The following is a 26530-nucleotide window of genomic DNA, read 5'->3' as shown; positions in this document are numbered from 1 at the left end:
GGGGGGGTGGGGGGGGGGGGGGGTGGGGGGGGGGGGGGGTGGGGGGGGGGGGGGGTGGGGGGGGGGGGGGGTGGGGGGGGGGGGGGGTGGGGGGGGGGGGGGGTGGGGGGGGGGGGGGGTGGGGGGGGGGGGGGGTGGGGGGGGGGGGGGGTGGGGGGGGGGGGGGGTGGGGGGGGGGGGGGGTGGGGGGGGGGGGGGGTGGGGGGGGGGGGGGGTGGGGGGGGGGGGGGGTGGGGGGGGGGGGGGGTGGGGGGGGGGGGGGGTGGGGGGGGGGGGGGGTGGGGGGGGGGGGGGGTGGGGGGGGGGGGGGGTGGGGGGGGGGGGGGGTGGGGGGGGGGGGGGGTGGGGGGGGGGGGGGGTGGGGGGGGGGGGGGGTGGGGGGGGGGGGGGGTGGGGGGGGGGGGGGGTGGGGGGGGGGGGGGGTGGGGGGGGGGGGGGGTGGGGGGGGGGGGGGGTGGGGGGGGGGGGGGGTGGGGGGGGGGGGGGGTGGGGGGGGGGGGGGGTGGGGGGGGGGGGGGGTGGGGGGGGGGGGGGGTGGGGGGGGGGGGGGGTGGGGGGGGGGGGGGGTGGGGGGGGGGGGGGGTGGGGGGGGGGGGGGGTGGGGGGGGGGGGGGGTGGGGGGGGGGGGGGGTGGGGGGGGGGGGGGGTGGGGGGGGGGGGGGGGGGGGGGGGGGGGGGGTGGGGGGGGAGGGGGGTGGGGGGGGGGGGGGGGTGGTGGGGGGGGGGGGGCGTGGGGGGGGGGGGGGGTGGGGGGGGGGGGGGGGGGGGGGGGGGGGGGGTGGGGGGGGGGGGGGGGGGGGGGGGGGGTGGGGGTGGGGGGGGGGGGGGGGGGGGGGGGGGGGGTGGGGGGGGGGGGGGGTGGGGGGGGGGGGGGTTGGGGGGGGGGGGGGGGGGGGGGGGGGGGGGGTGGGGGGGGGGGGGCTGTCCTCCGACCCCTGGAGGTCGGAGGGCAGCGTGGGCGGGGCTTAGGAAGACAGCAGGGCGACGACGGCGACAAGGCAAGTAAGAGAGGGACAGGGAAGAGGCGGCTCCATGCGGAGCCGCCTCTCCTGCGCCGGCCTCTGCTGGGGCCGCTCGCACGCTTGCGTGCGAATGGCCTCCACCCCCACGCCGGCAGAATTCTTGCCGGCGTGAGGGCGCCCGGAGGCCTGTGCGGAAAGGGCCTCTGAGAAAGTAGACAGACATAACATATAAAGCTAGATTTGAGTCCAGTAGCACTTTCAAGAGCAATACGATTTCCAACATGTAAGCATTCAAGAGTCGAAGCTTCCTTCGAAAGATATCTGACGCATTTCTGGTACCTCTCTGCCCCGCTCTGCTGCCTGAGCTGTGGAGGCTTATCTGGGGAATTCAGATTAGCCTGTGCACTCCAACACACGCCAGCTGGGTGACCTTGGGCTAGCCAGTGGTTCTCAACCTTCCTAATGCCGCAACCCTTTCATACAGTTCCTCATGTTGTGGTGACCCCCCAACCCTAACATTTATCCATTTTACAGATGGAGAACACTGATGCAGAGAATCTTAGGCGACCCCCAGGTTGAGAACCACTGGGCTAGTCACAGTTCTTCACAGCTCTCTCAGCCCCACTCACCTCACAGGGTGCTCGTTGTGGGGGGGGGAAGGGCAAGGAGATTGTCAGCCCCTTTGTGTCTCCTACAGAAGAGAAAAGGGTGATATAAATCCAAACTCTTCTTCGTTTTCTACCTGGGAAGGGAGCTTTGACTCTTGAAATCTTATACCCCGGAAATTTTATTGGTCTCTCGCTGGCTACTGGACTTGAACCCGGCTCTTCCCCTGCAGACCAGAAACTGGCATATATAATGTTGTCAAACATGGTCCTTTATCTAGCTGTGTGGACCCAACCTCCATCCAGCGTCTCAGAAATAAAATCTAACACAGGATTTACCACCAGTCTTCCCTTTTCCCCATGCTTAGGCCAAGCTATGTGCCATTCCCATTTAAACAGCATGTGTATGCTCAATCATTTATTCATTTATCAGGTGCCATTCAAGAGGAGGGCACAGTAAAATCCATCCGCCAAGTGGATTGGAAGTGGATTGAAAGTGCATTATTCTGCATGTGCGGAAGGGGCCTAAAAGCTGAAAAGTTGTTTTGGGGATTGAAAAAGCATATGTCTTGGCACGCATTAGCGAACTGATGCTATCCACGGCCATTTTTCGCTGAAAATGTAGGGCTCTATTATACCATCTTTACTAGATCATCTTTCATTTAAAAGCAGTGACGTTTTATTTGGACTGTGGCCATGGTCTGGAGTTACCCCTTGCCCACAGTTCTGTTTCCCAAAGAGAAATTCATTTCACCCATTCAGCTATTTGGGTGCTGTGTGGTTTCCAGGCTGTATGGCCGTGTTCTAGCAGCATTCTCTCCTGACGTTTCGCCTGCATCTGTGACTGGCATCGCTAGGATCTGATGTTTAAGGAAGAAGCAAGAGTGGAGTATATATATCTGTTAAGGTGTCCAGGGTGGGTGGGAGAAACATTGGCGTCTGTGAGGAAGTAACAAAGAGCGAAACCAGGTCAATAGTTGAGGGCATCTGAATAGAAGTATGAGTAACAATGAAGACTATAGCATGGGAGTAACAATGGAGATAGCAAGGTCACTGGTGGGAGCATCTGAATAGAAGTATCCTGGCCTTTGTTTCCTTTGTCTATAGTCATCCTTTCTGTGTTTACAATATTAGACTGGTTAGACACTGTTTTGTTTCTAGTATTTTTACCCACTGGCATCCAATTTCTCTTCATTTTCACAGTTTCTTCCTTTCTGTTAAAATTGTCCATGTGTTTATGGATTTCAATGGCTTCTCTGTGTAGTCTGACGTAGTGGCTTTCAGAGTGGTCCAGAATTTCTGTTTTTTTTCAAATAATATTCTATGTCCAGGTTGGTTTATCATGTGTTCTGCTATTGCTGGTTTCTTCACCCACCCTGGACACTCCAACAGATATATATATACTCCACTTGCTTTCCCAACATCAGATCCTCTGAAGATGCCAGCCACAGATGCAGGCGAAACGTCAGGAGAGAATGCTGCTAGAACACGGCCATACAGCCCGGAAACCACATAGCACCCAAGTGATTCCGGCCGTGAAAGCCTTCGACAATACATTCAGCTATTGTTTTCATTTATTATTTATTTAAAACATTCTTATGCCGCTTCCCACCCAAAAAGGAATCTCCAGGCAGAAGTTCAACATCAATCATCTTCCACTATTCCCTATCATGGGTATTAGCCCTGGTATGGAAAAATCTGAGCTGCGTTATTTTCCCCTCCTATAGGGACCTACTGAGAGGCGTGTCCAGTTCTGATCCCAATTGCTCCACCGTCTGCTTTCCAATGAAATTAAAGATACCGAGAGATCTGGTCATAGATCTCTCATATCCTGTCTAGCTAAGGCCCCTTCCGCACATGCAGAATAATGCACTTTCAATGCACTTTCAAAACTGTTTGCAAGTGGATTTTGCTATTCCTAGAACAGGGGTAGGGAACCTTTAGCACTCAAAGAGCCATTTGGACCCGTTTTCCATGGGAAAAGAAAACACTTGGAGCCGCAAATAATTTTTGACGTTTAAAATAAAGATAACACTGTATATATTGGGGTTTTTTACCTTTTACTCCGCTCATTCTGAGAAGCGCATGGATGCGTCTGCCCTGCTGCCTGCAGGGCGGGCAAGGATGGGGCCAGTGGCTCGGCTCGTGGAGCCACAGTGCAAGGGCAGAAGAGCCGCATGCGGCTCTCGAGCCACAGGTTCCCTACCCCTGTCTTAGAAGGAGACTCAAAGCAGCTTACAAATGCCTTTCCCTTCCTCCCCCCACAACAGACACCTTGTGAGGTAGGTGGGACTGAGAGAATTCGGAGAGAACTGTGACTGGCCCAAGGTCACCCAGCAGGAATGTAGGAGCAAGGTCAAGTTCCATAGGTCAGGTAGCGATGGATGCAATAGCTGTACCATATGATCACGTTTTCCCTGGATAAACCTCTGCCCTTGGACAAAAGAAATGGAACACCCCTCCGAAAAGTGCTGTTTCGAGAGAAGAGATCTGAATCCCCCTGCACATCACAATGAGGTGGGAAACCACACCTGGAAAGGCCCTAAACATTCCATTCCTCCTTCTAGAAACTTGTTTTTAAGGCCACAATTTATTTTAAACACTACTTCAAGGAAGGTAACTGGCACGCTGTCCACACAGTGATAGCAAACGCCCCAATGAACTCAAGGTTTTAGACATTCGCCTCTCTGGTAAAAGCCTGCACTGGCATTAAGATACTACTGAAGGAGGTTTCATGCCCTAGGAACATTTCTTTTTAGAAAAAGTCTACTGAAGTGTAAACACCACTGACAAAACCAGCTAACCACGCTCAGTGCCAAAGCTAGGGTAGTTCACGGGGCACAATCCGCCTCCCATCCATGTTTGGCCAAACATTCCTCATCTGTGCCCTTCCACCCCCACCCCCCCACCCCACTCGTGAGACCTCTTTCTTGTTTCGTTTCCCTGGCTCTAAAGTGGAAGCTTACAAATTCATGCACATATTCCATGGCAATGGGAAAAAGGAAAACTGAGGCAGGGTGTAAGATTGGATTGACACACAAACCCCCTAATAAAGTCCCAGCTTTGCTATTGTGCCATTACGAGCAGCATGGTCAACAGAAATCAGCAAATGACACTTTTCACATGCTCAGATCTGAAGACTAATTACTATTAAATGCATACGAGTAGGTACTGGTTTTAGAAAACCTGGCAACTTTAGTGCAAGGGAAATACAAATTTCTCTAGCAAGAAGCTAAGGCTACAATGGTGCTATCCTATGCATGTTTACTTTGAAATCCTGTTATTCAATGGTGAAATTCTTAGCACTGCAGCGTAGGTATCTTCAACACACAAAGGCCTCTTCCACACATGCAGAATAATGCACTTTCAGTCCACTTTCAGTCCACTTTGCAGCTGGATTTTACTGTGCGGAATAGCAAAATCCACTTGCAAACAATGGTGAAAGTGGACTGAAAGTGCATTATTCTGCAGGTGCAGAAGGGGCCCAGGTTGGGAGTAAATGTTATTAAACAAAGCAAGACTTACTTCTAAGACTTACTTTTGCACATGCAGAATAATGCACTTTCAATCCACTTTCACCATTGTTTGCAAGTGGATTTTGCTATTTCGCACAGTAGAATCCAGCTGCAAAGTGCATTGAAAGTGCATTATTCTGCCTGTGCAGACGTGCCCCAAGTTAACTTGCTCAGGGCTACACGCTAAGTTCTTGTACTGCATAACCTCCCAGCAGCAGCATCAAAACACCTCCCTTTTCATCCTGCTTTCTCCCACGCGATTCCCGTCTATTGATGTGTGTAGCATCAATATATCTTAGCAGCATAAATCTTTCAGTGATCTCAGAGAGTGGAGGAGGGGGGGGGGGAAGCAACCACCGATGGGAGGGGGAGTCTATCGCCTAGATTACAGACAACAAGCCTTGGAGTCGGCAGGAGGTAAACACAACAGGGGTTCCGGAGAACCACATCACACGGAGCGTGCTGTTCTTTTCACAGGACAGCCATTTAAGACTCCCCCAAACAAGGCAAAGGGAATTAAAGAATGATGATGACGCCTGACCATTAAAAGTAATGAACTGAAGCGAGCTACACCGCGAGTACGGCCTGCCCCCAATTCTGGAGAATCAGCTGTCTGTGTTTTTCTCCGTATCTTTGGAATGAATGATGTACATGAAAGTTTGTTCGATGGTGAAATCAGGAGGGAGGCTGCCTTTGTGCACTCCTATGTGCTTGCTCATAAGGTTAAGGGTAGAGCTGTAGTGGCCACAAACCGTGCACCGGTACATGAGCGCCCCAGAGTGCGTCTTCAGGTGGCACTTGATCGTGGAACGTCCCCGGAAGAACTTGTGGCACACTTTGCACTGGTAGGGCTTCTCCCCCGTGTGGATCCGTCGGTGATAGTTGAATTCGCTCGTGTGGGCGAACCTTTTCCCACATATCTTGCAGCTGTATTTACTGTTCCCGGGCTGGCTCTGGAGAGCCACGTCCTCGCTGAGGAATTCCTCGGACAGCTTCCGCTTCTGCAGGGCTGGCGGGTGGCGGCGATTCCCGAAACTGGGCCGGACGAGGTCGAAGCTGTTGCTGCACTTGTGCTGGCTGACGTGGTAGCGGTAAGCGGCTTCCAGCTTGAACGCCTGGCCGCAGTAGTGACACCGGAAGAGGGCTTCCTCCATGCTTTGGTGCACCGCCATGTGCTTCTCCAGGAGAGGCCTGTCCACAAAACTGTTGGCACAAATGGAGCAAGAAAAAACCGAGATCCCCAGGTGGGAGAGCGTGTGCCACATCAGGCTGCAGAGGTTTAGATGCCGCTGGTTGCACAGGTCGCACGTGTGGCCTTTCAAGCTCACGTGGTCCAAGACATGGGCCCGGACCACGTGGAAATCTTTGGCCAGTGCCTTGCCGCAGGCAGCGCAAGCCAAGTCCCCACTAAACAAGCTGACCTTCCCCATCAGTGGGTCGCTGGGATGGACAATGACGTTGTTATCAAATATCCCCTCCCGGCGGTGGAGGTTAAGCTGCCACTGAGTGAAAAACTTCGTCTCGCACATGTCACAAGAAAAGAGGAAAATCCCAATGTGGGACAGGACGTGGGTGACCCTCGCGTTCCTGTCTTGGAAGTGGGTCTCGCAAACTTTGCAGTTGCCGGTCAGCAGATCGACGTGGTCCCTGGCGTGCTGGCGAATCAGCTGCACGTTAGGTTCTAGAACTTTCTTGCACACTTGGCAGGGCATGGCCTTGCTGTCCCGGCTGTCGTGTTCAAAAGGCAACTCTTCCTCGCTATCGTCGCTCAGCTCGATGACTTCTTCGGCGGCCCCCAGCTCCTCGGTGGGATCTTCAAAGGTCAGCTCATCCTCTCCCAGGTCTTCCAGCTGCAGGTCATCCATATGGCCAAAGCCCTGGTCCTTGGAGTGGTCACTATTGCTGGGGCAGGAGTTACTGCCTGTGGAGATATCCAGCGAGGCGTCGCAGGAAAAGAAAATGCCTTTGCTGAAGTCCCCGTTGTTCTGGATCTTATAGGGCTGGCAAGAGCCCACAGTGTTTTGTGCGCTGCTGAGACCAGCCTGAGACACCATGTTCACGGCAACGGCGAATGAGGCAGGTGATTCTTGTTCTTCCGTTTTGGGAGTCTGCGGAGGCATCAAATTATGACTGGCTTCGTTCCCAGGATCCTCTTTATAACCACCTGCTGCTTCACCGTGCGCAGTAGAATTCCGTTCCGGTCCAGGCTGCTCCGCACTGTTCCGAATTTCATGGTTCGGTTCGATCAAAGCCCCACTCGGCTGCCTTTCACCGGACATGGAGGGCTGTTTAGTGACAGCTGAGCTCTCCAAATCGGGGAAGGTCGAATGGCAGGCCTTCAGCAAATCGTCCATGCCCAATTTTTCGGCAACCTCATAAATGACACCTACGTTGATCAGGTCCGTGAAAAGCTCCGAGGTGTAGACAAAGCTCAGGATCTTTTCAAAGTTGGCCGGAGTGATGAAATCCACCACGTAGGTGCGGGCGGCATCAAGCCCCGAATTGAGGAAGAGGCTCTGGAAATAACCAGCTGCACACGCCAGAACCGCTTTGTGAGCCGGAAAAGAACGGCTGCCCACCACGATGGTCACGTCGCACATGGTTTCCGACAACCTGCATTTGTTCAGTTCCTTTAGTAGGTTGTTGGGGTGATCCGTGCTGTGTAGTTTAATCCTCATGCCCATCTTGGCAGCTGCTGGCAAGCTCCTTCTCCTGAGCACTTCACGTTTCCACGTTCTTCAGCTGCGTAAGTTACTGGGGAGCACAAGGATCTGAGTCACGCTGGGCAAGAGGCTCTAAAGAGAAAAGGCGAGTGTGAATTCTCATGGCCTTTTAATAAAAGAACTTTGATTATTTAGAAGAAGAAGAAGAGTTTGGATTTATATCCCCCCTTTCTCTCCTGTAAGGTGACTCAAAGGGGCTTACAATCTCCTTTCACTCCCCCCCCCCACAACAAACTCCCTGTGAGGTGGGTGAGGCTGAGAGAGCTCCAAAGAACTGTGACTAGCCCAAGGTCACCCAGCTGGCATGTGTTGGAGTGCACAGGCTAATCTGGTTCACCAGATAAGCCTCCACAGCTCAAGAGGCAGAGCGGGGAATCAAACCAAGTTCTCCAGATTAGAGTGCACCTGCTCTTAACCACTACACCACGCTGGCTCTATACCACCATTTAGCTAATGAGAACACAGCAAATTTACAACAAATGCTCTTTCTGGAAAAGGGGGAATAACACGCACTAAAGAAACTTAAAAAGTCAGAAGGAAGCATTATCTCATGAGTTAAACCAGTGGTTTCCAAAGTGGATAGAGCTGCCCCTTGGAGAGCGGGGTTACCTAGAGGGGTGTTAAAAGGCAAGGGGGGGGGCACCAGGGTGCTAAAGGTGGCCCCTTTGGTTGCACTGTACTGTACACCTATTTACAGTAGATCAAGCTATGGAACCATGCTGGCAAATTTGGTGGAAACTATCAGAATTTTGTACTGTCGAAGGCTTTCATGGTCAGAATCACTAAGATGTTGTGGGTTTTCTGGGTTGGATGGCCGTATTCCAGTAGTATTTTCTCCTGATGTACTGGAACACGGCTGTTCAACCCGGAAAACCCACAACATCCTATTAGAATTTTTTTCCTGGCTGTGAAAAGCTGGTATCCCTGGGTCACAAGAGACCACAAGGCCCATCAAGTCCAATCCCCTTCCATGCAGGAACACACAATCAAAGAACTCCCAACATTTGCTCATCCAGCCTCTGTTTAAAAACCTCCACAGAAGGAGACCCCACCACTCTCCAAGGCAGTGAATTAATTGTTACTATTTTTGGTTTAATTTAATCTTTCTTAGTGAGTCATGCAAACCACTTTTTTGAGTAATGCTTTTTATAGGGTGGGGTGGGGGGGGCACTAGGGGTGATGTTACGGAACCAAAACATGGGTAGCGAGCCCAAAACATTTGGGACCCACTGAATTAAAGCACCGCAGTATATCAAACTTATTCATCTCAGCGCATTTGTTCCTTCGTCCGATGCACTTGGTGGGACTGGCTCTGCATTTCTCCATATTTAGAAATGTTTATTAGTTTGTTAAAAAGAAAAGTAACAGTATAACAATAATAAAATTAACAATATAACAAAGATATCTAACGTTGATATCTTCTGATGGCTCTGCATTTCTGATGACAAAAACAATTCCTGCAAGTGAGAAAACACATAAGGGAATAATAGCCGCAAGATTCCTTGCGGCTATTTTTTCCTTCACGTGCTCAGTCTTCCTTTCAACTACTTACTGCACTGTCTGAAAACCTTTTTTTTTAGTGCATATTTTCAGCGAAAGCTTTAACAGTTTTCACTGAAGTCCCAGGAAGTTTAAAAACTAAGCTGGTAGCAGGCCAAGGATTTTCAAGTCCCTACCACGCATTTCCTTCAAACGCAACCTGTTGCATTTTTTGTTTATGAGCCTCTGGGAGGCTTTAAACTTTTCACCCAGCCGAGCGAGAATTCAACAAACCTGTGAAGCGCAGTGTTCGAAGTAAAACTCCACTGCCTGCTTTTCTAACAGAACAAGACACCAACAAGAATCCTGTTCAAGAACTCTGGCGGTCTTGCACCCATCCTGAAAATGAGCAGGACAGAACAACAAACAAATCTAGGTATCAGAGTAGGCCAGGAGGACCCTGAAAACAGTGCGCTGGGCTTAGGTGCTAATTGTTGATGTGAGAAAGTTAGGCTGATTCCGCATGGGCCAAAAAAAGCAGTGTGAAACCGGTGTGAAAATGGTGTAAAAGGGTTTAAAACGTTGTAAAAGGGTTTATACTGTTTTCACACCGTTTTCACACTGCTGTTTTTGGCCCATGCGGAATCAGCCTTAGATACTGGGGATCTCTTTATAACCCAACGAAACAATAAGAAGACACATACCATTCATCACAATGTTATTGTGGGGCAGGGGAAATGCAGAGGCACGCACATTGGTATGGTGGTCTATAATATGCGGGAATCAGACCCTCTAAGACCCTTTATTGAGTAAGGCAGGTCTAGATCATTATTTTATTGGTAGGATAGACAAATGTAGAAACATCCCACCCTTAAAAAGAGCATTGAAGAACACCAAACAAATTCAGCCATCAGAGTAGGACGGAAAGACACTAAAACATGTACGCTAATTCTCGATGCAAGAAAAATTAGGTAATAGGAATCTCTTTATGTCCAAGGGTTATAATAAAAAGATACACATCCCTCATCACTACATTACTGGGAGCAGGGGAAAGACAGGAGCACGCACCATTGCACGGTGGCATATAATATGGGGGAACTAGCCCCTCAGAGACCCTTTCTCAAGTGAGACAAGCCTAGATCATTATTTTATGAGTAAGACAAACAAATGTGGGAAGATCCCACCCTGAAAAAGAGCATTAAGGAACACCAAACAAATTCAGCCATCAGAGTAGGGATGGAGGGACACTAAAAAATGCCAGCTAGCTTCAGTGCTAATTCTTGGTGCAAGAAAATTAGGTGATGGGAATCTCCTTATAACCAGGAAACAGTGAAAAGATACAGATCCCTCATCACAACATTACAGGGGAACAGGGACCCCCATGCGGGGAAATTAAGTACTAGGGATCCTTTAATAACCAAAGGAAACAATGACACATATCCCTCATCACTACATTACTGGGGGGCAGGGGGAAGTCAGGAGCATGCCCCATTGTATCGTGGCATATAATATGGGGGAGCTAGCCCCTGAGTCCCTTTCTCAGGCAGGTCTAGATCATTATTTTATTGGTAGGGCAAAAGGAACCTGGAAAGATGGTCAACAAGAAGAAAAGAAGGGCAGAAATGGCTAAATAATCATTTTTAAACGTCCTTCTGAAACGGCAGGACAAACGAATGAGGAAGCATCATAAACAATAGGATCAGAATGGGAGATGTGGCTAAAAGAGTTTCTCCTTGGCAGTGGGGGTTGGGATTTCGGGAGGGGGGGGGGGAAAGCACACCCCCAAAAGTTTTTTTTATTTTGGAAAGAACCAGTGAGAGGAGGGGGAGACTGAAAGCATGGAACATGAAAGGCTGGGGGAGAGGGGCGTGCAATGGGAGGAGGGGGGGGGGATGCAGCAAAGCGCAGGGGGTCCGGGAAAGGCTGGCAGAGAGGGGCTTGCAAGCGGCAAAAAAAGCGGGGCGCGCAAACGGAGCCCCCAGGGGCGAGGGAGAGCGCGCGAGGAAGTTGCGCACGGGGCGCTCTGGCTAAAGAGGACCCGGGAATGCCGTGGGTTGAATAGGTCTGGGGGGGGGGGAGGGGGCTGCGATGCACTCAGGGAATGGGAGAAGGGGTTGGGGGGGGGGGAGGGGGCCCCCCAGAAGGGGAGCGGAGCTGCTTTCCCCGCAGGGGAGACGGGGAAAGGGCTGCCCCTTACCCGGGCGGCTGCGGGCACCATCCCCGCTCTGGCGCGCACACAAAGGGCTCCGGCTCGCCCGGCCCGGCCTCGCCGAGGAGGTGCCGCTCCGGCCCCGGCCAAGAGGCTCCATCCGGCCCCGAGACGGCCGGGGCCCAGCGCCGCCCCCAGCCCCGGAGGGGGCACTGCAGCAGCCCCGGCTGCAGGGGATGGCGCGCCGGAGGCCAGGAGCCCGCGGGCGCGCTGTTAGCTGAGCCTGCCGGGGCGCAGGAGTGGAGAGGAGCCCCCTGGGGGAGCTGGGGGCGAGATGTGTGTGTGTGGGGGGGGGGGGGGGGGGGTGGTTTCCCCAGGGAAAGAAACAAGCCAAGGCGAGGGAGACTCCTCATCAGGCGATAAAAACGTCCCTAGGAACCTGCGCGGTCTCGATCCTTGAATCCATAAGCAGGCTCTGGATTGCGGATCCAGTCGCGTTTCTTGGAAAGGAAACAGAGCGCCCGGCTTGCAAGAAGCCAGTTCTGCCCGACCTGGCTTGACAAATTTGGCTCCTTCCGCACGTGCAGAATAAACGCGCCCTCAAACTGCTTTCAGTGCTCTTTGAAGCTGTGCAGAATGGCAACATCCGCTTGCAAACAGTTGTGGAAGTGGTGTGAAAAACGCATTATTCTGCGCGTGCGGAAGGGGGCCAAAGAGTTATATGGGAGCCAAAGCGGCCCCCAAAATCAGCATCTGATAGAAATAGAGCCACCTGGCCTCCTGCCCCCCCCCCCCCCGCAGAGCAACGGGGAAATTCCCCGCAGAGCAACTGGAGCAGTAGTGGCGTAGGAGGTTAAGAGCTCGTGTATCTAATCTGGAGGAACCGGGTTTGATTCCCAGCTCTGCCGCCTGAGCTGTGGAGGCTGATCTGGGGAATTCAGATTAGCCTGTGCACTCCCACACATGCCAGCTGGGTGACCTTGGGCTAGTCACAGCTTCTCGGAGCTCTCTCAGCCCCACCCACCTCACAGGGGGTTTGTTGTGAGGGGGGAAGGGCAAGGAGATTGTCAGCCCCTTTGAGTCTCCTGCAGGAGAGAAAGGGGGGATATAAATCCAAACTCTTCTTCTTCTTCTTCTTCTTCTTTCCATGGGAAAGCCAACCCACCATGTTGCACGCCTGCCACTCCTTCATTAGTTCTGCACAACCTCCATTTGGGAAGGTTGTGACGGCCACCTTTTCCCCGGCCATCTTTGGTCTAGTGCGGCCGTTCCTAATCCTTTTCACTCCTGTACTCCTTGCCAACCCATTTGCCTAAAATTGTACCCCCTTATTAGCAAACCCATTAAATATTATTATTATTTTTGCATACCCTTGGGTATTCCAGGTTGGGAACCTCTGGTCTCATGTTAGTTTGCAAGACCATGTCAAGATCTTCTCAATCTCGCTGGGTCTGTCACTTCTGTGATAGATCTTCAGCATGAAAATAATTTTTTTTAAAGCCCTTGGCTTCTGAAATGGTGGTTCAACAAGTGGGGGAAATTGCTGTTGTGTGGGGGAGGGAACGGAAGGGAAGAGAAAGAATACCCGGAGAAAGCTAAACACATGCTGATCTCCTTTGTTTTCCCTGCAAAGGATGGGGAAAATCACACTTTCAGAGCTTTTAGAAACCACCGGGATTCTCTGATATGAAGTCGAGTGACTGCCAACAGGGAGAAACTTGTGCGTAACTGAGAATCAAACCCAAAGTGAATGTACGCTCAATGTGAAGGATACCACAAGTGCATAAATGGCCAAGGTATTGCTCAAGAGTGGAGATTTATGCTGCAATAGATCCCCTGATGAAGCCACAGGCAAAATGCATTGGGATCAGCCTCAGGAAATAACAGTAAAGGATTTATTCAATACCTTGATTTTTTTCTTGTCTTTGTTATGAAGTTCATGAAAATCTGACAGATTAGCAGTACCCTCTGCTGGCAAACAGATATTTCCAAGCCTCCACAAGCAGATCTTGCTGGCTACAAGCAGTCACGGGAGGGCACATCTTCATTTCCAACCATGGAGAGTGCCTTAGGGCACTGAAACTCTAGAACTCTCTCCCCAGGGAGACTTGAGTGTCTCCCATTGCAGTCTTCTGCTAGTGGGCATAGACTTCTTTGTTTTCTTTGGGGATCCCTCCTCCCTAACAAATATTTCAATTGTTATTTTTATGTCTCTGTATTCTAGTTCTATTTTTGTTTTAATGATATTGTTGATTGTTCGTGGGGCGGGATTGGCCTTAAATGGTTTTAATACGTGCTTTCATTATCTATGCTTTAATTCGTTAACCACCTTGGTGACCTTGTGGAAGCAGAAAAGTAGAATATAAATAATCTTTACTCTGATCCCTTTCTTGACCTCTGAGGCCCCTTCCGCACCTGCAGAATAATGCACTTTCAGTTCACTTTCACAATTGTTTGCAAGTGGATTTTGCTATTCCGCACAGCTGCGAAGTGCATTGAAAGTGGATTGGAAGTGCATTATTCTGCATGTGCGGAAGGGGCCTCATTGTCTCAGTTCTGCTGAAAGCTGGTCGGGTGGAGGAGGACACCCAAGAGTTTGAACTGACTGTAGGCACAACAGAAGGTTAACTGGGTGTTTCTTCTTCCTACTGTTAATTATCCCCCATGTGAAACTCTCTAAAAATGAAACCAGCCTATAAACGGGAATGCATTCTAGCTAGCTGGTCACCTGAAATATTAATTTTCTCCTTGCAGAGAATTACAATTCTAGAAGAACTTCATAAAATGTAGTACCTCATTGAATGTCTAAAATGGTAATGTCCACTCTACTGTCTCAGATCTCTGCCTCATTGCTTCCTCATTCTGCTATATGTAAGACCTAGGCCCAGAGATGGAATGCAGCCTATTCGCACCTATTCGGTAGAACCGGTTACTAAAATTTTCTCAGTTCGGAGAACCGGTTATTAATGATTAACTTCACTAGGGACGAGGGTGTACTATCTGTCCCTGGGTACAGCAAATCTCATCAAGTGGGGGATGCAAAATAGCCCCCCAGGGCCCCTGCAGCCCCCCTGCAGCCCCCCTGCCCCCCCTGGCACCCCCCCCCATGTGTGTATGAAATAATACAATATATAGTAATTCTATTTTTTTTGTTCATTGGTATAAAGGTTGGGAAAGTATTATAGGTAAAGATTTTTCATTTTCTTTTTCCCCCCTTGAAATTTACATTGGAAAAAGAGGAGTTTAAACTACCCTTTTAGATTAAGGATTTTGGATCTCTCCCTCTGTTAGTTTTCTTTCAAGTGGAATAGATAAGTAGTTATAGGAATCTGAAGGGGAAGTAGAAAGTAGGGAGAGAGGGAAATATGGGAAGGAGGGAGGCAATATAGGATGTTTTAGTTGGAGGGGTTGAGAGAGATAGACAATTAGATATGTTTATAATATGTTAACAATTGTAAACAGTTTTTGGTTTCTCTCCTTACTTATGTTATTATTTAAAATCAATCAGTGTAATTATATAAAAAAGAAATAATACACTACCATACGGTATGTTGCTTTTTAAATACTTTAAACAGTCATTATTTTAATCTACAGGCGGGGCGAAGGGGAACAGCACCTGGGGCGCGTGCGCCCTGCGTCCTTGCCACAGCCCCGCCCAGGAATGCCCCACCCCCGGAACACCTGGCCACGCCCCCTTGTGCCCCACCCAGCCCCATTGGTGTTACACCACTGCTTGAATCCTGCCACCATCGGAACCTGTTGCTAAAATTTTTGAATCCCACCACTGCCTAGGCCCCTTCCACACATGCAGAATAATGCACTTTCAATCCACTTTTTCCATTGTTTGTGAGTGGATTTTGCTATTCCGCACAGTAAAATCCAGCTGCAAAGTGGATTGAAAGTGCATTATTCTGTATGTGTGGAAGGAGCCCAAGCCTTAGATACCCCCTTTAAAAATTAATGGTGGTAAAAAGGGGGTCATGATAGGGACCAAATGCCCTCCACCTCCAGGATGGGGTGGGGGTGAGGTTCAAAAGTCTAGCCACCCTATTGGGAATTTAGGAAATGCCAACTTCAAAATCCACAATTGCCAGAATTCAACATTCTGTTCCCTTCTCGCCCACCGAAAACCAATACAAAACTGGGATTCATAATTTTGTAAATGTGCACATTTTGGATGTCCTACACATTTCACTTTCCAAATGTAAAGAACTTCACAGCGGGCTGTTTTTAAGGTGTGTGCCACCTAAAGCGTTTCTACAGGTGAACCTACAATTAGCAGAAGCGTACCAGGGGCAAATGGCGCCCGGAGACAAATTGTCTCCAGGATGCCCCCCAGGCTCTGCCCCCCACCACCCTAGCTCCACCCCTGATGCCCCCAGGCTCCACCCCCACTGCCCTCAACCCTGCCCATGTCACCATGGACATGGGCAAAGTCTAGGGTGCCCACCTCCCCCCCAGACTCCCCCTGCTGGCTGGGTTCCCAGCTGGCAGCCTGCAGTCTCTTCTGAAGAGAGGGGGGAATCCAGGGTGGGGTTGAGGGTGCTCATCGTTTTTTGCGTGCCTCGGACGCGGTCGAGGCACGCGAAAACAATGAGACAGCAGGACTTCCTGGTCACGTGGGGGGCCGATTTTGCGCCCCCCATGTGACCAGAAGAGTGGCGCCCGGGGACAAGGGGTACCCCTTGTCCCTAGGCAGATACGCCATTGACAATTAGAGTTTGGCAAGCCCAAAGCAGGAAACCAAAATGGTGTTTGTGGGGCGGGACTGTTGACACTTTGTTCCCCTTGAATTATACTTTGAAAATTATTGCCTGAGGTCACACTTGAGTGGGTGGAACTGCTGGCCTATGACATTTGGGAAAACAGTGCCAAATTATGCAAGTGCAGATGAAGGATGTGCTGGAGTGAAAGAACATGATTTCTTTTTAGCGGCTACTTCTGTGCAACTGCAGGAATTCAGATTTACGGTTAGATACTGGAGAGCTGAAAAGGGCTCTGGTCATGGGCGCACGTGAAGGCAAAATGTGTTTCCGATTGCCTCTGCAACAGGCAAAGAAGTTGAGCAATACACTTTCCAAGCAAAGGAAGTAATCATTTGCACACCAGATTCAGTATGACTGGCAAGTTGATTTCAGCATTAGGGATAAATCCAGTGCAGTGCAAACTGGCAATTGTACATGAGTGGTAAATTATTATTATTATTATTATTATTATTATTATTATTATTATTATTATTATTATTATTATTATTATAATATACATAACAACACAGCACAAGTGTCTGGAATTCATCTCTGAATATCGAGTCCTTCCCAAGGACCTAGGATATTAGAGGTATTTGAGTAGAATATGTGCAGTTCCTAGAAGTGCTGCTTTCTGCAGCAGGTGGACTGATGTTCTGTCCAAGTTTAGGCTTTCCAGATGTTTTTCAAGATTTCTTGGGATTCCTCCTATGCACCGACTACCAGTGGGATTTTACTGTTGTTCTTTTTTGCCACAATCGCTCAACTTCACTCCTTGTAGGTCCTTGTATTTTGTGATCTTTTCCAGCTCTTTGTCCTCTACCCTGCTGTCAACTGGCACAGCAACATCTATGATCCAAACATGTTTTTTCTCTACCACTGTTATGTCTGGGGTGTTGTGTGCCAGGTGTCCGTCTGTCTGTATTCTAAAGTCCCAGAGTATTTTTGCTTCTTCATTTTCTGTGGTCTTCTCTGGCTTGTGCTCATACCAGGTCTTGCTACAGGGCAGGCCGTACTTTTTGCAAAGGTTCCAGTGCATTGCTGCTAGCCTATTGTGACGTTCGAGATAGTCAGTTTGGGCTATTTTCTTACAACAGCAGATGATGTGCTCCACAGTTTCATCACCCTCTTTGCAGAGACGGCACTTTGGGTCATTGTTGTTGTTGTTGTTGTTGTTGTTGTTGTTGTTGTTATTATTTATTGGGTTTATAGACTGCCCTCCCCCGAAGGGCTCAGCATAAAGGGGTCAGCATAGAAAAGGTAAGCCTGTATGCTTATTAAATAGGATATTCAAAATTCTCCTTCATAAGAGAGAGTTTTGTGTCCGTTTGGGGAGGACAGGTTTAGTTTTCAGCTGTGGCACATGATCATTTACGGGATATTGAACTGAACAAATTTATTTTTATAAGTGGTAAATTGGATTTTGTCTTTCCCATACCCTATAACTCAACTGTAAAACCCTATTTGGCTACCATGTATCTCACATCCATAGTTGCTGATATAATTTCTAAAATGTCTACCATTTGTTAACATGGACTGTGGCAAAATAGCAACAGAGACAGCACTTGCCAATAGGCACACAATCTAAAGAAGGCAAATAAAAAGGCAGAACAGAAGAGGGACTGTGCCTCAGACATGTAGAGCAGAGTTTTTAAAAGTTTCTGGGTCTCTTAAGGTTGAAGATGAATTCTGCTTTTTTCCCCCCCTCTTTTCCTCAAGCATACACAGTGCACAGTCCACAGATTAGTAAAAATAAGTACTAATGAATTCAAGAAAAAAATATTCTCTAACAGATGTGCATAGAAGTCAATATTAGTCCATTCAAAATTCAAAGGCAAAGCACAGTCATTTTGACTCACAGTAGGAGGATGGTCAGTGCTTGTAGGATAAGCACATCCTGCAACATTCTTGACTATAAAGAATTATAAAGGGGCTCACCTACTTTGAGAAGTATGGCAATTACTGTCAATCTCTATACCAGGGGTCTGCAACCTTTATCCTTATACTGCGGCTCCGCGTTGCCCGGAGGTCGGAAAGTAGCGTGGGCATGTCCCTCCAGCCTTCCATAGCAGCACTGGAAGGAAAGGTGAGTGGAGGGACCGAACCGGAGGCAGCTCCGTGCAGGAGGGTGCCACTTTTCGCATCCCCTCCACTCACCTCTCCTTCCAGCGCTGCTCTGGAGACCTGGAGGGACACGCCCACATTGCCCTCCGACCTCTCCAGAGCAGCTGCCATCCCCCCTCTGCCATCCCTGGATGCCTGCTCTGTCGGGCAGAGGGGGTTTCCCTGCCTGGCACCGCTGTCTCCTGCAGCGCAAGAGGCAGTGGCACCGGGCAGGCCGCAGCCGCCACCCTCCCTCTGCTCCACGGAGGAGGCGGTTGCCTCCATGTGGAGCCGCCTCTCCGGCTCGGTAGATCTTCGGGACCGTGGAAAACAGGTCCAAATGGCTCTTTGGGTGGTAAAGGTTGCCGACCCCTGCTCTATACAGAAGTGCTTACTTCAGCTACCAGAGAAATAACTGTTAATTTGTTGTAAGAGAAAAGGAGGAGTCTGGTGGCCTCTTAAAGGCTAACAAGTTTTGTATTCAATCTTTCATGAGCAAGATCCCACGTCATCAGATGTGTTTATGAAGCTTCATCAGTTATGTATATGAAGCAAAGGGAAAATGTGAACAGCAGTCAAACAGCCATTAAAATGTAGGAAATACATGGTGAGATGTAATCATGTAAAAAAATGAAACATAATCCAGAAAAGAATGGAGACCATTCACACTTGCAGTAAGTGGCTATCTTGCTACCGTGTTTCCCCGAATATAAGACAGTGTCTTATATTAATTTTTGTTCCCAAGGATGCACTATGTCTTATTTTCAGGGGATGTCTTATTTTTCTGTGTTCTGTTCGTCGGGCATGCTTCCAAACAAAAACTTTGCTATGTCGTACTTTCGGGGGATGCCTTATATTTCGCACTTCAGCAAAACCTCTACTATGTCTTATTTTTCGGGGATGTCTTATATTAGGGGAAACAGGGTAGTTTCACTGTTTGACAAGCTAAGAGCCCTGACCCAGATAGTTCAGGTTAGCTTAATCTTGTCAAGACCTTTGAAGCTAAATTAGGACTTGGATGAAGAAGAAGAAGAAGAAGAAGAGTTTGGATTTATATCCCCCTTTCTCTCCTGCAGGAGACTCAAAGGGGCTTACAATCTCCTTGCCCTTCCCCCCTCACAACAAACACCCTGTGAGGTGGGTGGGGCTGAGAGAGCTCCGAGAAGCTGTGACTAGCCCAAGGTCACCCAGCTGGCATGTGTGGGAGTGTACAGGCTAATCTGAATTCCCCAGATAAGCCTCCACAGCTCAGGCGGCAGAGCTGGGAATCAAACCCGGTTCCTCCAGATTAGATACACGAGCTCTTAACCTCCTACGCCACTGCTGCTCCTATGGGGGAACCACCCAAAAAAACTCCCAGCCTGAGCAGAGGGAATAACAAATCATCTCCGTTTCTTGCCCTGAAAATCCTCCTCAGTTGCAATAATTGCAGTTTGATGACATTTTCCACCACCTATGACTAAGAAATTCCAGTTCTGGTAAGCTGTTTTTCTTTTAGGAGGTCTCACTACATACATCTGACAAAGTGGACTTCAGCTTCCACACACAGTCCAGGATTTATGCTTGGATAAAAGCTTTTTGGAGGTCATTGATTCATAGGATACCTGTAAGTCAGAAGTTACTTGAAGGCACTTAAAACACACATGCACACAGAGAGAGAGAGTTCTTAAATTGCTGTTTTTATTTTTGCGATGGATAATTATAAAGCTGCCCATTACTAAATTCTGGAGGATTTAAAAACTCCTCAGTAGTATAGTGAGCATTTTCCCACCAATCAATGCTTTGATTATTATACTGCAGTACAACCCCCTTTTTTGACTTGGAGCCAATTTTATGGTCTATTTCAGTGATGGCGAACCTATGGCACGGGTGCCAGAGGTGGCACTCGGAGCCCTCTCTGTGGGCACGCACACACAGAGTTCGTCATGTGGGAGGCGGAAAATCACCCCCCCACACACACACATCTAGGCTGGCCTGGGCCACTGAGCACAACATGTGCGCACCGTGGTGACCAGGGAGGACTCGGCTGGCGGGCCTGGTGCCTGTGCTCCGGGTGGCTTCTGCCCAAGGGGGGGGGGCACAGAGGAGGCAGAGATCCTAGAGAGGCACAGAGCGGTGCACGCAGGACTTGCTGGAGACTAGAGCAGGCTGGCCCCTGCTCGAGCGGGCGGGGCGGAGGAAGAGGGAGCCAATCGGTTTTTTCTAAACTAAAATCTCAACATTCAAGTTAAATTGCCGGGTTGGCACTTTGCGATAAATAACTGGGGTTTGGGTTGCAATTTGGGCACTCGGTCTCAAAAAGGTTCGCCATCACTGGTCTATTTAGCAGTTTAATACTTAGTTCCGTGATGGGTGCCATATAACTGCATGATAAGCATCGTCCACAAGATGGCAGGCTTCTTTTATTCAATATCTGGCTGATCACTTCTCTACTCTGAAAATTCTCTTTTCATATGAAGTTTTGAGCAAATGCTGCAGAAAATCTTGACTTCTAGGGAGGTTTCTTGAGTTTTAAGATGTAATGCACTTTTTTTTCCCAGAGCAGAGACCACAGGTAGGCATGGCTTCCAGGCAGTGGTGGGATCCAAAACTTTTAATAACAGGTTTAATAACAGGTGAGCAGCAGTGGCGTCGGAGGTTAAGAGCTCGTGTATCTAATCTGGAGGAACCGGGTTTGATTCCCAGCTCTGCCGCCTGAGCTGTGGAGGCTTCTCTGGGGGATTCAGATTAGCCTGGGCACTCCCACACACGCCAGCTGGGTGACCTTGGGCTAGTCACGGCTTCTCGGAGCTCTCTCAGCCCCACCCACCTCACAGGGTGTTTGTTGTGAGGGGGGAAGGGCAAGGAGATTGTAAGCCCCTTTGAGTCTCCTGCAGGAGAGAAAGGGGGGGATATAAATCCAAACTCTTCTTCTTCTTCTTCTTGTTCCGATGGTGGTGGGATTCAAACAGTGGCGCCGCTGCACACACGCCCCTCCGGTCCCTATTGGGCAGGGAGGTTGCTTTAGTAACCCCTTCTTGGCACTCAGAAAAAATTAGTAACCACTTCTAGAGAAGTGGTGAGAACTGGTTGGATCCCACTTCTGCCTCCAGGCATTTTTCCTGTTAAATTACCTTGTTGTTTAGCCAAGCTGAGATGTTCCATTCTTTTTGAAGGTAACTGCTTCTGTGTTCCAGTAGAGTATCTGTAAACAAATGCAGTTTTCTGTGGGGACTGATGCTTCTGATTCATTCTGACCCAGTGCTTCCTCTCTGAAGCTCATGATTATTTTATCATTTGAACTCACTTTATTATTTCAAAGCCACAAGCTTGTTTATTTTGTTTCGTTTCAGGGATCCTGAGCAAGCTCTGTAGAGAAGGGGAGAAGGAAGACTTTTCATGGGGAGGAGTACAGCCACTGCCCTTCACAACTTGGAAAGATGGAGGGAAATGTACCTTCACGCTGAAGGGTTTATCAAATGTCCTGTCTGTTTGCTTTCAAATCAACTTCTTTAGCCTGTCAGATATAACGACCCAGTTTGGTACTGATAATTTTTCATCTGCCCAGTCTTCCTTTTCCATAACTGTTTGTTAACCCTAACTTTCCTTCCTCGTCTTTGTCCAGCCCTCTCTCTGCTCCTGCCAACACAACCAAGGGGAAGAGAAAAGAAGCAGGCAGGTGAGCAGAACATGATGAAGCCGGCTTTGACTTCCCGTCCGGGTGTGCTTCATCACCACCACCATGATTTTGTATGCAATTTTGGATCGCGACAGGAAACTCAACATGCTACACACATTCTACTGTGCTCTTCATTATCTGCCCATGCCCAGACAATTCTGTTACCATTTTTTAACATTATTGCTTATTTTATGAACATGTTTAAAAACTGTAGCAAAACCCCACCCCCTTTGATAGGTTTTTCAGCTGCCTAGAGGGTAAACGTTATTTCCCTTTAACAGAGGTTTAATGGGATGTGGTGCCACAGGACACATTATGTATTTCCATGCTATGGAAAGCTTCAGCTGTCGGTTTCCACACATTAAGGCTCTATTAAAGTCACAAGACATTTTTCATAGCCACCCTTCGTGATCTGATGTAATCTCAGCCTAGCCTGACAGGAGGTTTGTGTCTAGTGACTGAGATGCATTCCTAACCCAATGTAACTGAACATAAGAACATAAGAACTAGCCTGCTGGATCAGACCAGAGTCCATCTAGTCCAGCATTCTGCTACTCGCAGTGGCCCACCAGGTGCCTTTGGGAGCTCATATGCAGGGTGTGAAAGCAATGGCCTTCTGCTGCTGCTGCTCCTGAGCACCTGGTCTGCTAAGGCATTTGCAATCTGAGATCAAGGAGGATCAAGATTGGGAGCCAGAGATCGACTTCTCCTCCATAAATCTAATATCCAAGCCCTTTTTAAAGCTATCCACGTTAGTGGCCATCACCACCTCCTGTGGCAGCATATTCCAAACACCAATCACACGTTGCGTGAAGAAGTGTTTCCTTTTATTAGTCCTAATTCTTCCCCCCAGCATTTTCAATGGATGCCCCCTGGTTCTAGTATTGTGAGAAAGAGAGAAAAATTTCTCTCTGTCAACATTTTCTACCCCAGGCATAATTGTATAGACTTCAATCATATCCCCCCTCAGACGTCTCCTCTCCAAACTAAAGAGTCCCAAAGAGAGTGCTACAAGATATATGTAACCAGCCTGCTATATGTTATTGCTCGCCCCTGACACTTTAGTCGCAAGGGAAACAGGGTTGTTTCGGTTGTCCTGTGGGGGTAGGATGTCAGGTGGCTTGATCTATTGTGGATCTCTCTGCTCCAAACTAACTCGTTCTCCCATTCCGTGGGGAAAAGGGAAGGCGAATTAATATTATAATAAAATGGATAACAAAAGCCAGGATTGCCAGAACTGGCTGTGCCAAGGTGGGTGTTTCGTGGCCGATCAATAAACGCTGCTGCTCAACAATACAGAGTCCGTTTATTGCTTCAAGGTTTGAGACCTGACGGTGCCATTTAGGATGTGAGGACAAATGGAGGACAGGAAGACAATGCGCCTCACCCACAGCATCTTGAATGAAGGGCAGAGTAAGCCTAAACGAAAGAAATAAGTAGATTGACAAAGCCACTGCTTAAAAAAAACCTATGATCCTGACAAATGTGGACCCACAACAAAAGGTAGCAAATTGATTATATCTCTCCTGAGGATCGTTTAAAAGATGGGATTTCCCCTGCCTTGTAGCCTCCCTCGGAGCTGAGAGAGCAAGGCCTTACGCGGCTTGGGACCCACGTACCTGCGGGACCGTCTTACCCCATATGTCCCGGACCGGGTTCTGCATGCCGCAGAGGCTAAATCTACGGCGGGATTCTTCGGCCCTCAATGATACGGGTTGGAGTTTACTCTGGCCAGAGCCTTTTACAGCTCTGTCTCCCGCCTGGTGGAACGCTTCCTCCCACCAGCTGTTCGGGCTCTGCGGATTCTGGCTGAGTTCCACAGGGCCTCAAGATAGAGCTGTTCAATGGCCTTTGTGTATTTCCTAGCCGTTGATAGGGGCCCCCTCCCTCTCCCTCTCTCCTCCCTCTCCTTTATAATAACATCAAGTGGATTCACCCCCTCATCCCCCCTCTGGGGCTCTGTGTTAACTGAAGCTGCCGCCATCTTGTTTTAATGTTAGTTTAATGCTAAGTTTAATAATGTTGTATTTTTAATAAGATAGGGTTTATTATTAGAGCCATATTAACTTATATTTATTGGATTTTAATTTATTATTGTGCTCTGTTATATGTTGTTCACCGCCCTGAGCCCTTCGGGGAGGGCGGTCTATAAACCCAATCAATCAATCAATCAATCAATCAATCAAGCAAGCAAGCAAGCAAGCAAGCAAGCAAGCAAGCAAGCAAGCAAGCAAGCAAGCAAGCAAGCAAGCAAGCAAGCAAGCTGCATTATCCAAGCATACTCTGTCTTCCAAGGGTGGCTAGAAGGATGTGAAGTGTCCCAACTTTCAAGCCTTCCTTGAGGTTGAGTGAGCAGTTTCCCCCCCTCAAAGTCCCTACATTTTATTCTCCTTCTCTCAGGCCTGATAGCCTCTCCCTCGGCCACCTCTTCTTGCCCCATGCAGTGTTGGACAGAATTTTGGGTTGCACCAGTGAGGAATTTTTATTTTTTTTCTATAAGCCTCAGGGAAAGGCTCCAGGAAAGGGCTCCAGGCTTTTCAGAAAACTCTGCCCTAGCCCCAGGTGGATCTTTTTTTTGCAGATCTTTTGATCTTCAAAGCAAGACTACTGATAGAAATTATATATATTCTGTTGCTGTTGTATTGTGAAAGTAGTAAACATGATTTTTTTAAAAAAAATGAGCCATGGCTTTGACTAAAATGAGAAATAATTTATTTATGCCCTCACTCAGTCCCAAAGAAATGAAACACGAGAATGAATCACTGGTTCACAAGTGCCGGTGAACTGAAATGTAAGTGGAAGTAATTAATTAGCCAGTGTAGGGATGAGCCCAGCGAACCCAGCAGAGCCTCAGAAAGAGCGCATGGAATGCCTGTGCCATCTGTGACCTTCTGGGCGCACACGCTCACCCATCCCTGGTGAACCCCGCGGAGTCACAGGTCGGCGAACTACCTGGACTCATCGGGTCACCAGGTGTCCCAGACAAAGGGACAAAGGGGCTCCTGCCCCCAGGTATGGATTTTCAGAATTTCGCAGATTACCTAACGCTTCTCTCCCACACGAAGCGCAAACCCCATGATGTCATGTATCATATGATATTCTCCCGCTCTCCCGCCTCTCCGTCCGCCCCTATTGTAAACTCTAATAAAAGGTGCCAGGGACTAGCACACGACAAAGTTGCCAGATCCACGGATCACACGCTTCCTGCCGCTGGCTCTCTCCACCGGATGATATCACCGCGTCTCGCCTCTTCCTTGCAACCCCCGCAGGCCGGCTTCAGCCAGAAAATGGGGGGTGTTAAGAGAAATTACAGAGGAAAGCAAGACCTTTCCTGAAGGGGACATATTTCTGAGTTGACATATGATAGGTGTTTAATTAGGACGTTGTGCTGCATTAATTGCCTTGTGGATCGCCAGTTTCAAATGCGCTTCCAGTAAATTGCAAGATGGTAATAACTGGTGCCGGCACAGAAGATAACCTTAACCTTTAATAATTCGGAAATTGGGAACAGTCCTTGTATGCGTAGTCCCACAACGCTGGCAGCCGAAGCAGACCATCTCACACTATTTGCTTTTGCCAAGCAACAAAAACACACCGTCTTCCAAACTGTTGTGCAAGTTGCATTTTGTTAACGGCCAGTGCCACAAATGGCCAACGTAGCAGTCTTTAGCTCAAGGACAGACAGTACCTGGAGCCACTTCTAGATGCAGAATGATTAATTTGTTAGAAATTCAGTGACTCTTGTGGGCTTTATGATACTTACTTCCTGACCTGCATAATTTGGGAATGAAGGGCAGAGGTAGGGAAAATGTAGGGGAAATGTAGCCCGGTTCAAAATCTGAGTTTTCCACCCTACTCCCGCTCCCCAGTATAGGCGGCCACCCTCCCCCACCATGACCAAACAACTTCTTTTGCACCAGGTCATCTCAAAGTCACCATGTCTTGAAGTCAGTGTATGGAGCTGGGGGGGGAAGGAGGAGGGGTGACTAAATGGCTGCAGCCCAGGGACATTTGACCCCATATGTCCCCCTGAGCAGTATGCCCCTGTTGAAGGGAAATGTTGACATTCCTCATCTGTCACCGAAGCAGAACTGGTGCTGCTCTACAGGAATTGTTTGTTCTGATGGTGTGATCCTAAGAACACTTCCTTTGGAGTGAGCTCGACGGAATACACCTGACAAGCATTGCAGGTGGAACTGCTTAGGATGCTACTGTAAGTGGTTTTGCTGTTGGGGCTAGACAGGGATAGGGGTTGACACCTTACAATGGCAGAAGGAAGGCTACAATTCATTGGTGAACTACTGGAGTGCCACGTCTCCAGCAAAATGCCTAATTCTTATTGTCCAGTTACTGACCTGCAGTGGGGCACGCGGTGGGACCAGAAGCGTATCAGGGCAAGAATCTACAATCTACTAACATCTTTCTATGAAACAAAGTATAGCTTTAGGGCCTTAGAAAAAGACCATGGCTTGCCTGCATCAGGAAACTCCAACCATTCATTCACCCATGATGTGGTGGCGTTGGGACAGTTGTGTCACTGAATATCTAACCTGGATAACATCCTACTGCTGTTGCATAAATGAAAATCTGC

The 26530-nt window shown here is 49.2% G+C and overlaps 1 protein-coding gene across 1 annotated transcript; it reads right to left on the bottom strand.

Moving 5' to 3' along the window:
* Positions 1–5224: 5224 nt before the first annotated feature.
* Positions 5225–11587, bottom strand: ZBTB39 (zinc finger and BTB domain containing 39). The gene is made up of 2 exons (XM_048490783.1): positions 11482–11587; positions 5225–7877 (listed from the first exon to the last, which is right to left on the bottom strand). Exon 2 carries the CDS (start codon positions 7764–7766, stop codon positions 5688–5690), a length of 2079 nt encoding a protein of 692 aa, XP_048346740.1. The 5' UTR covers positions 7767–7877; positions 11482–11587; the 3' UTR covers positions 5225–5687.
* Between the last annotated feature and the right edge of the window lie 14943 nt (positions 11588–26530).

This window comes from Sphaerodactylus townsendi, linkage group LG03 (genome assembly GCF_021028975.2).
Source record: "Sphaerodactylus townsendi isolate TG3544 linkage group LG03, MPM_Stown_v2.3, whole genome shotgun sequence".
NCBI classification, from domain to species: domain Eukaryota; kingdom Metazoa; phylum Chordata; class Lepidosauria; order Squamata; family Sphaerodactylidae; genus Sphaerodactylus; species Sphaerodactylus townsendi.
The sequence above is the reverse complement of the archived record's forward strand: the minus strand, read 5'-3'. Positions and strand labels throughout refer to the sequence as shown.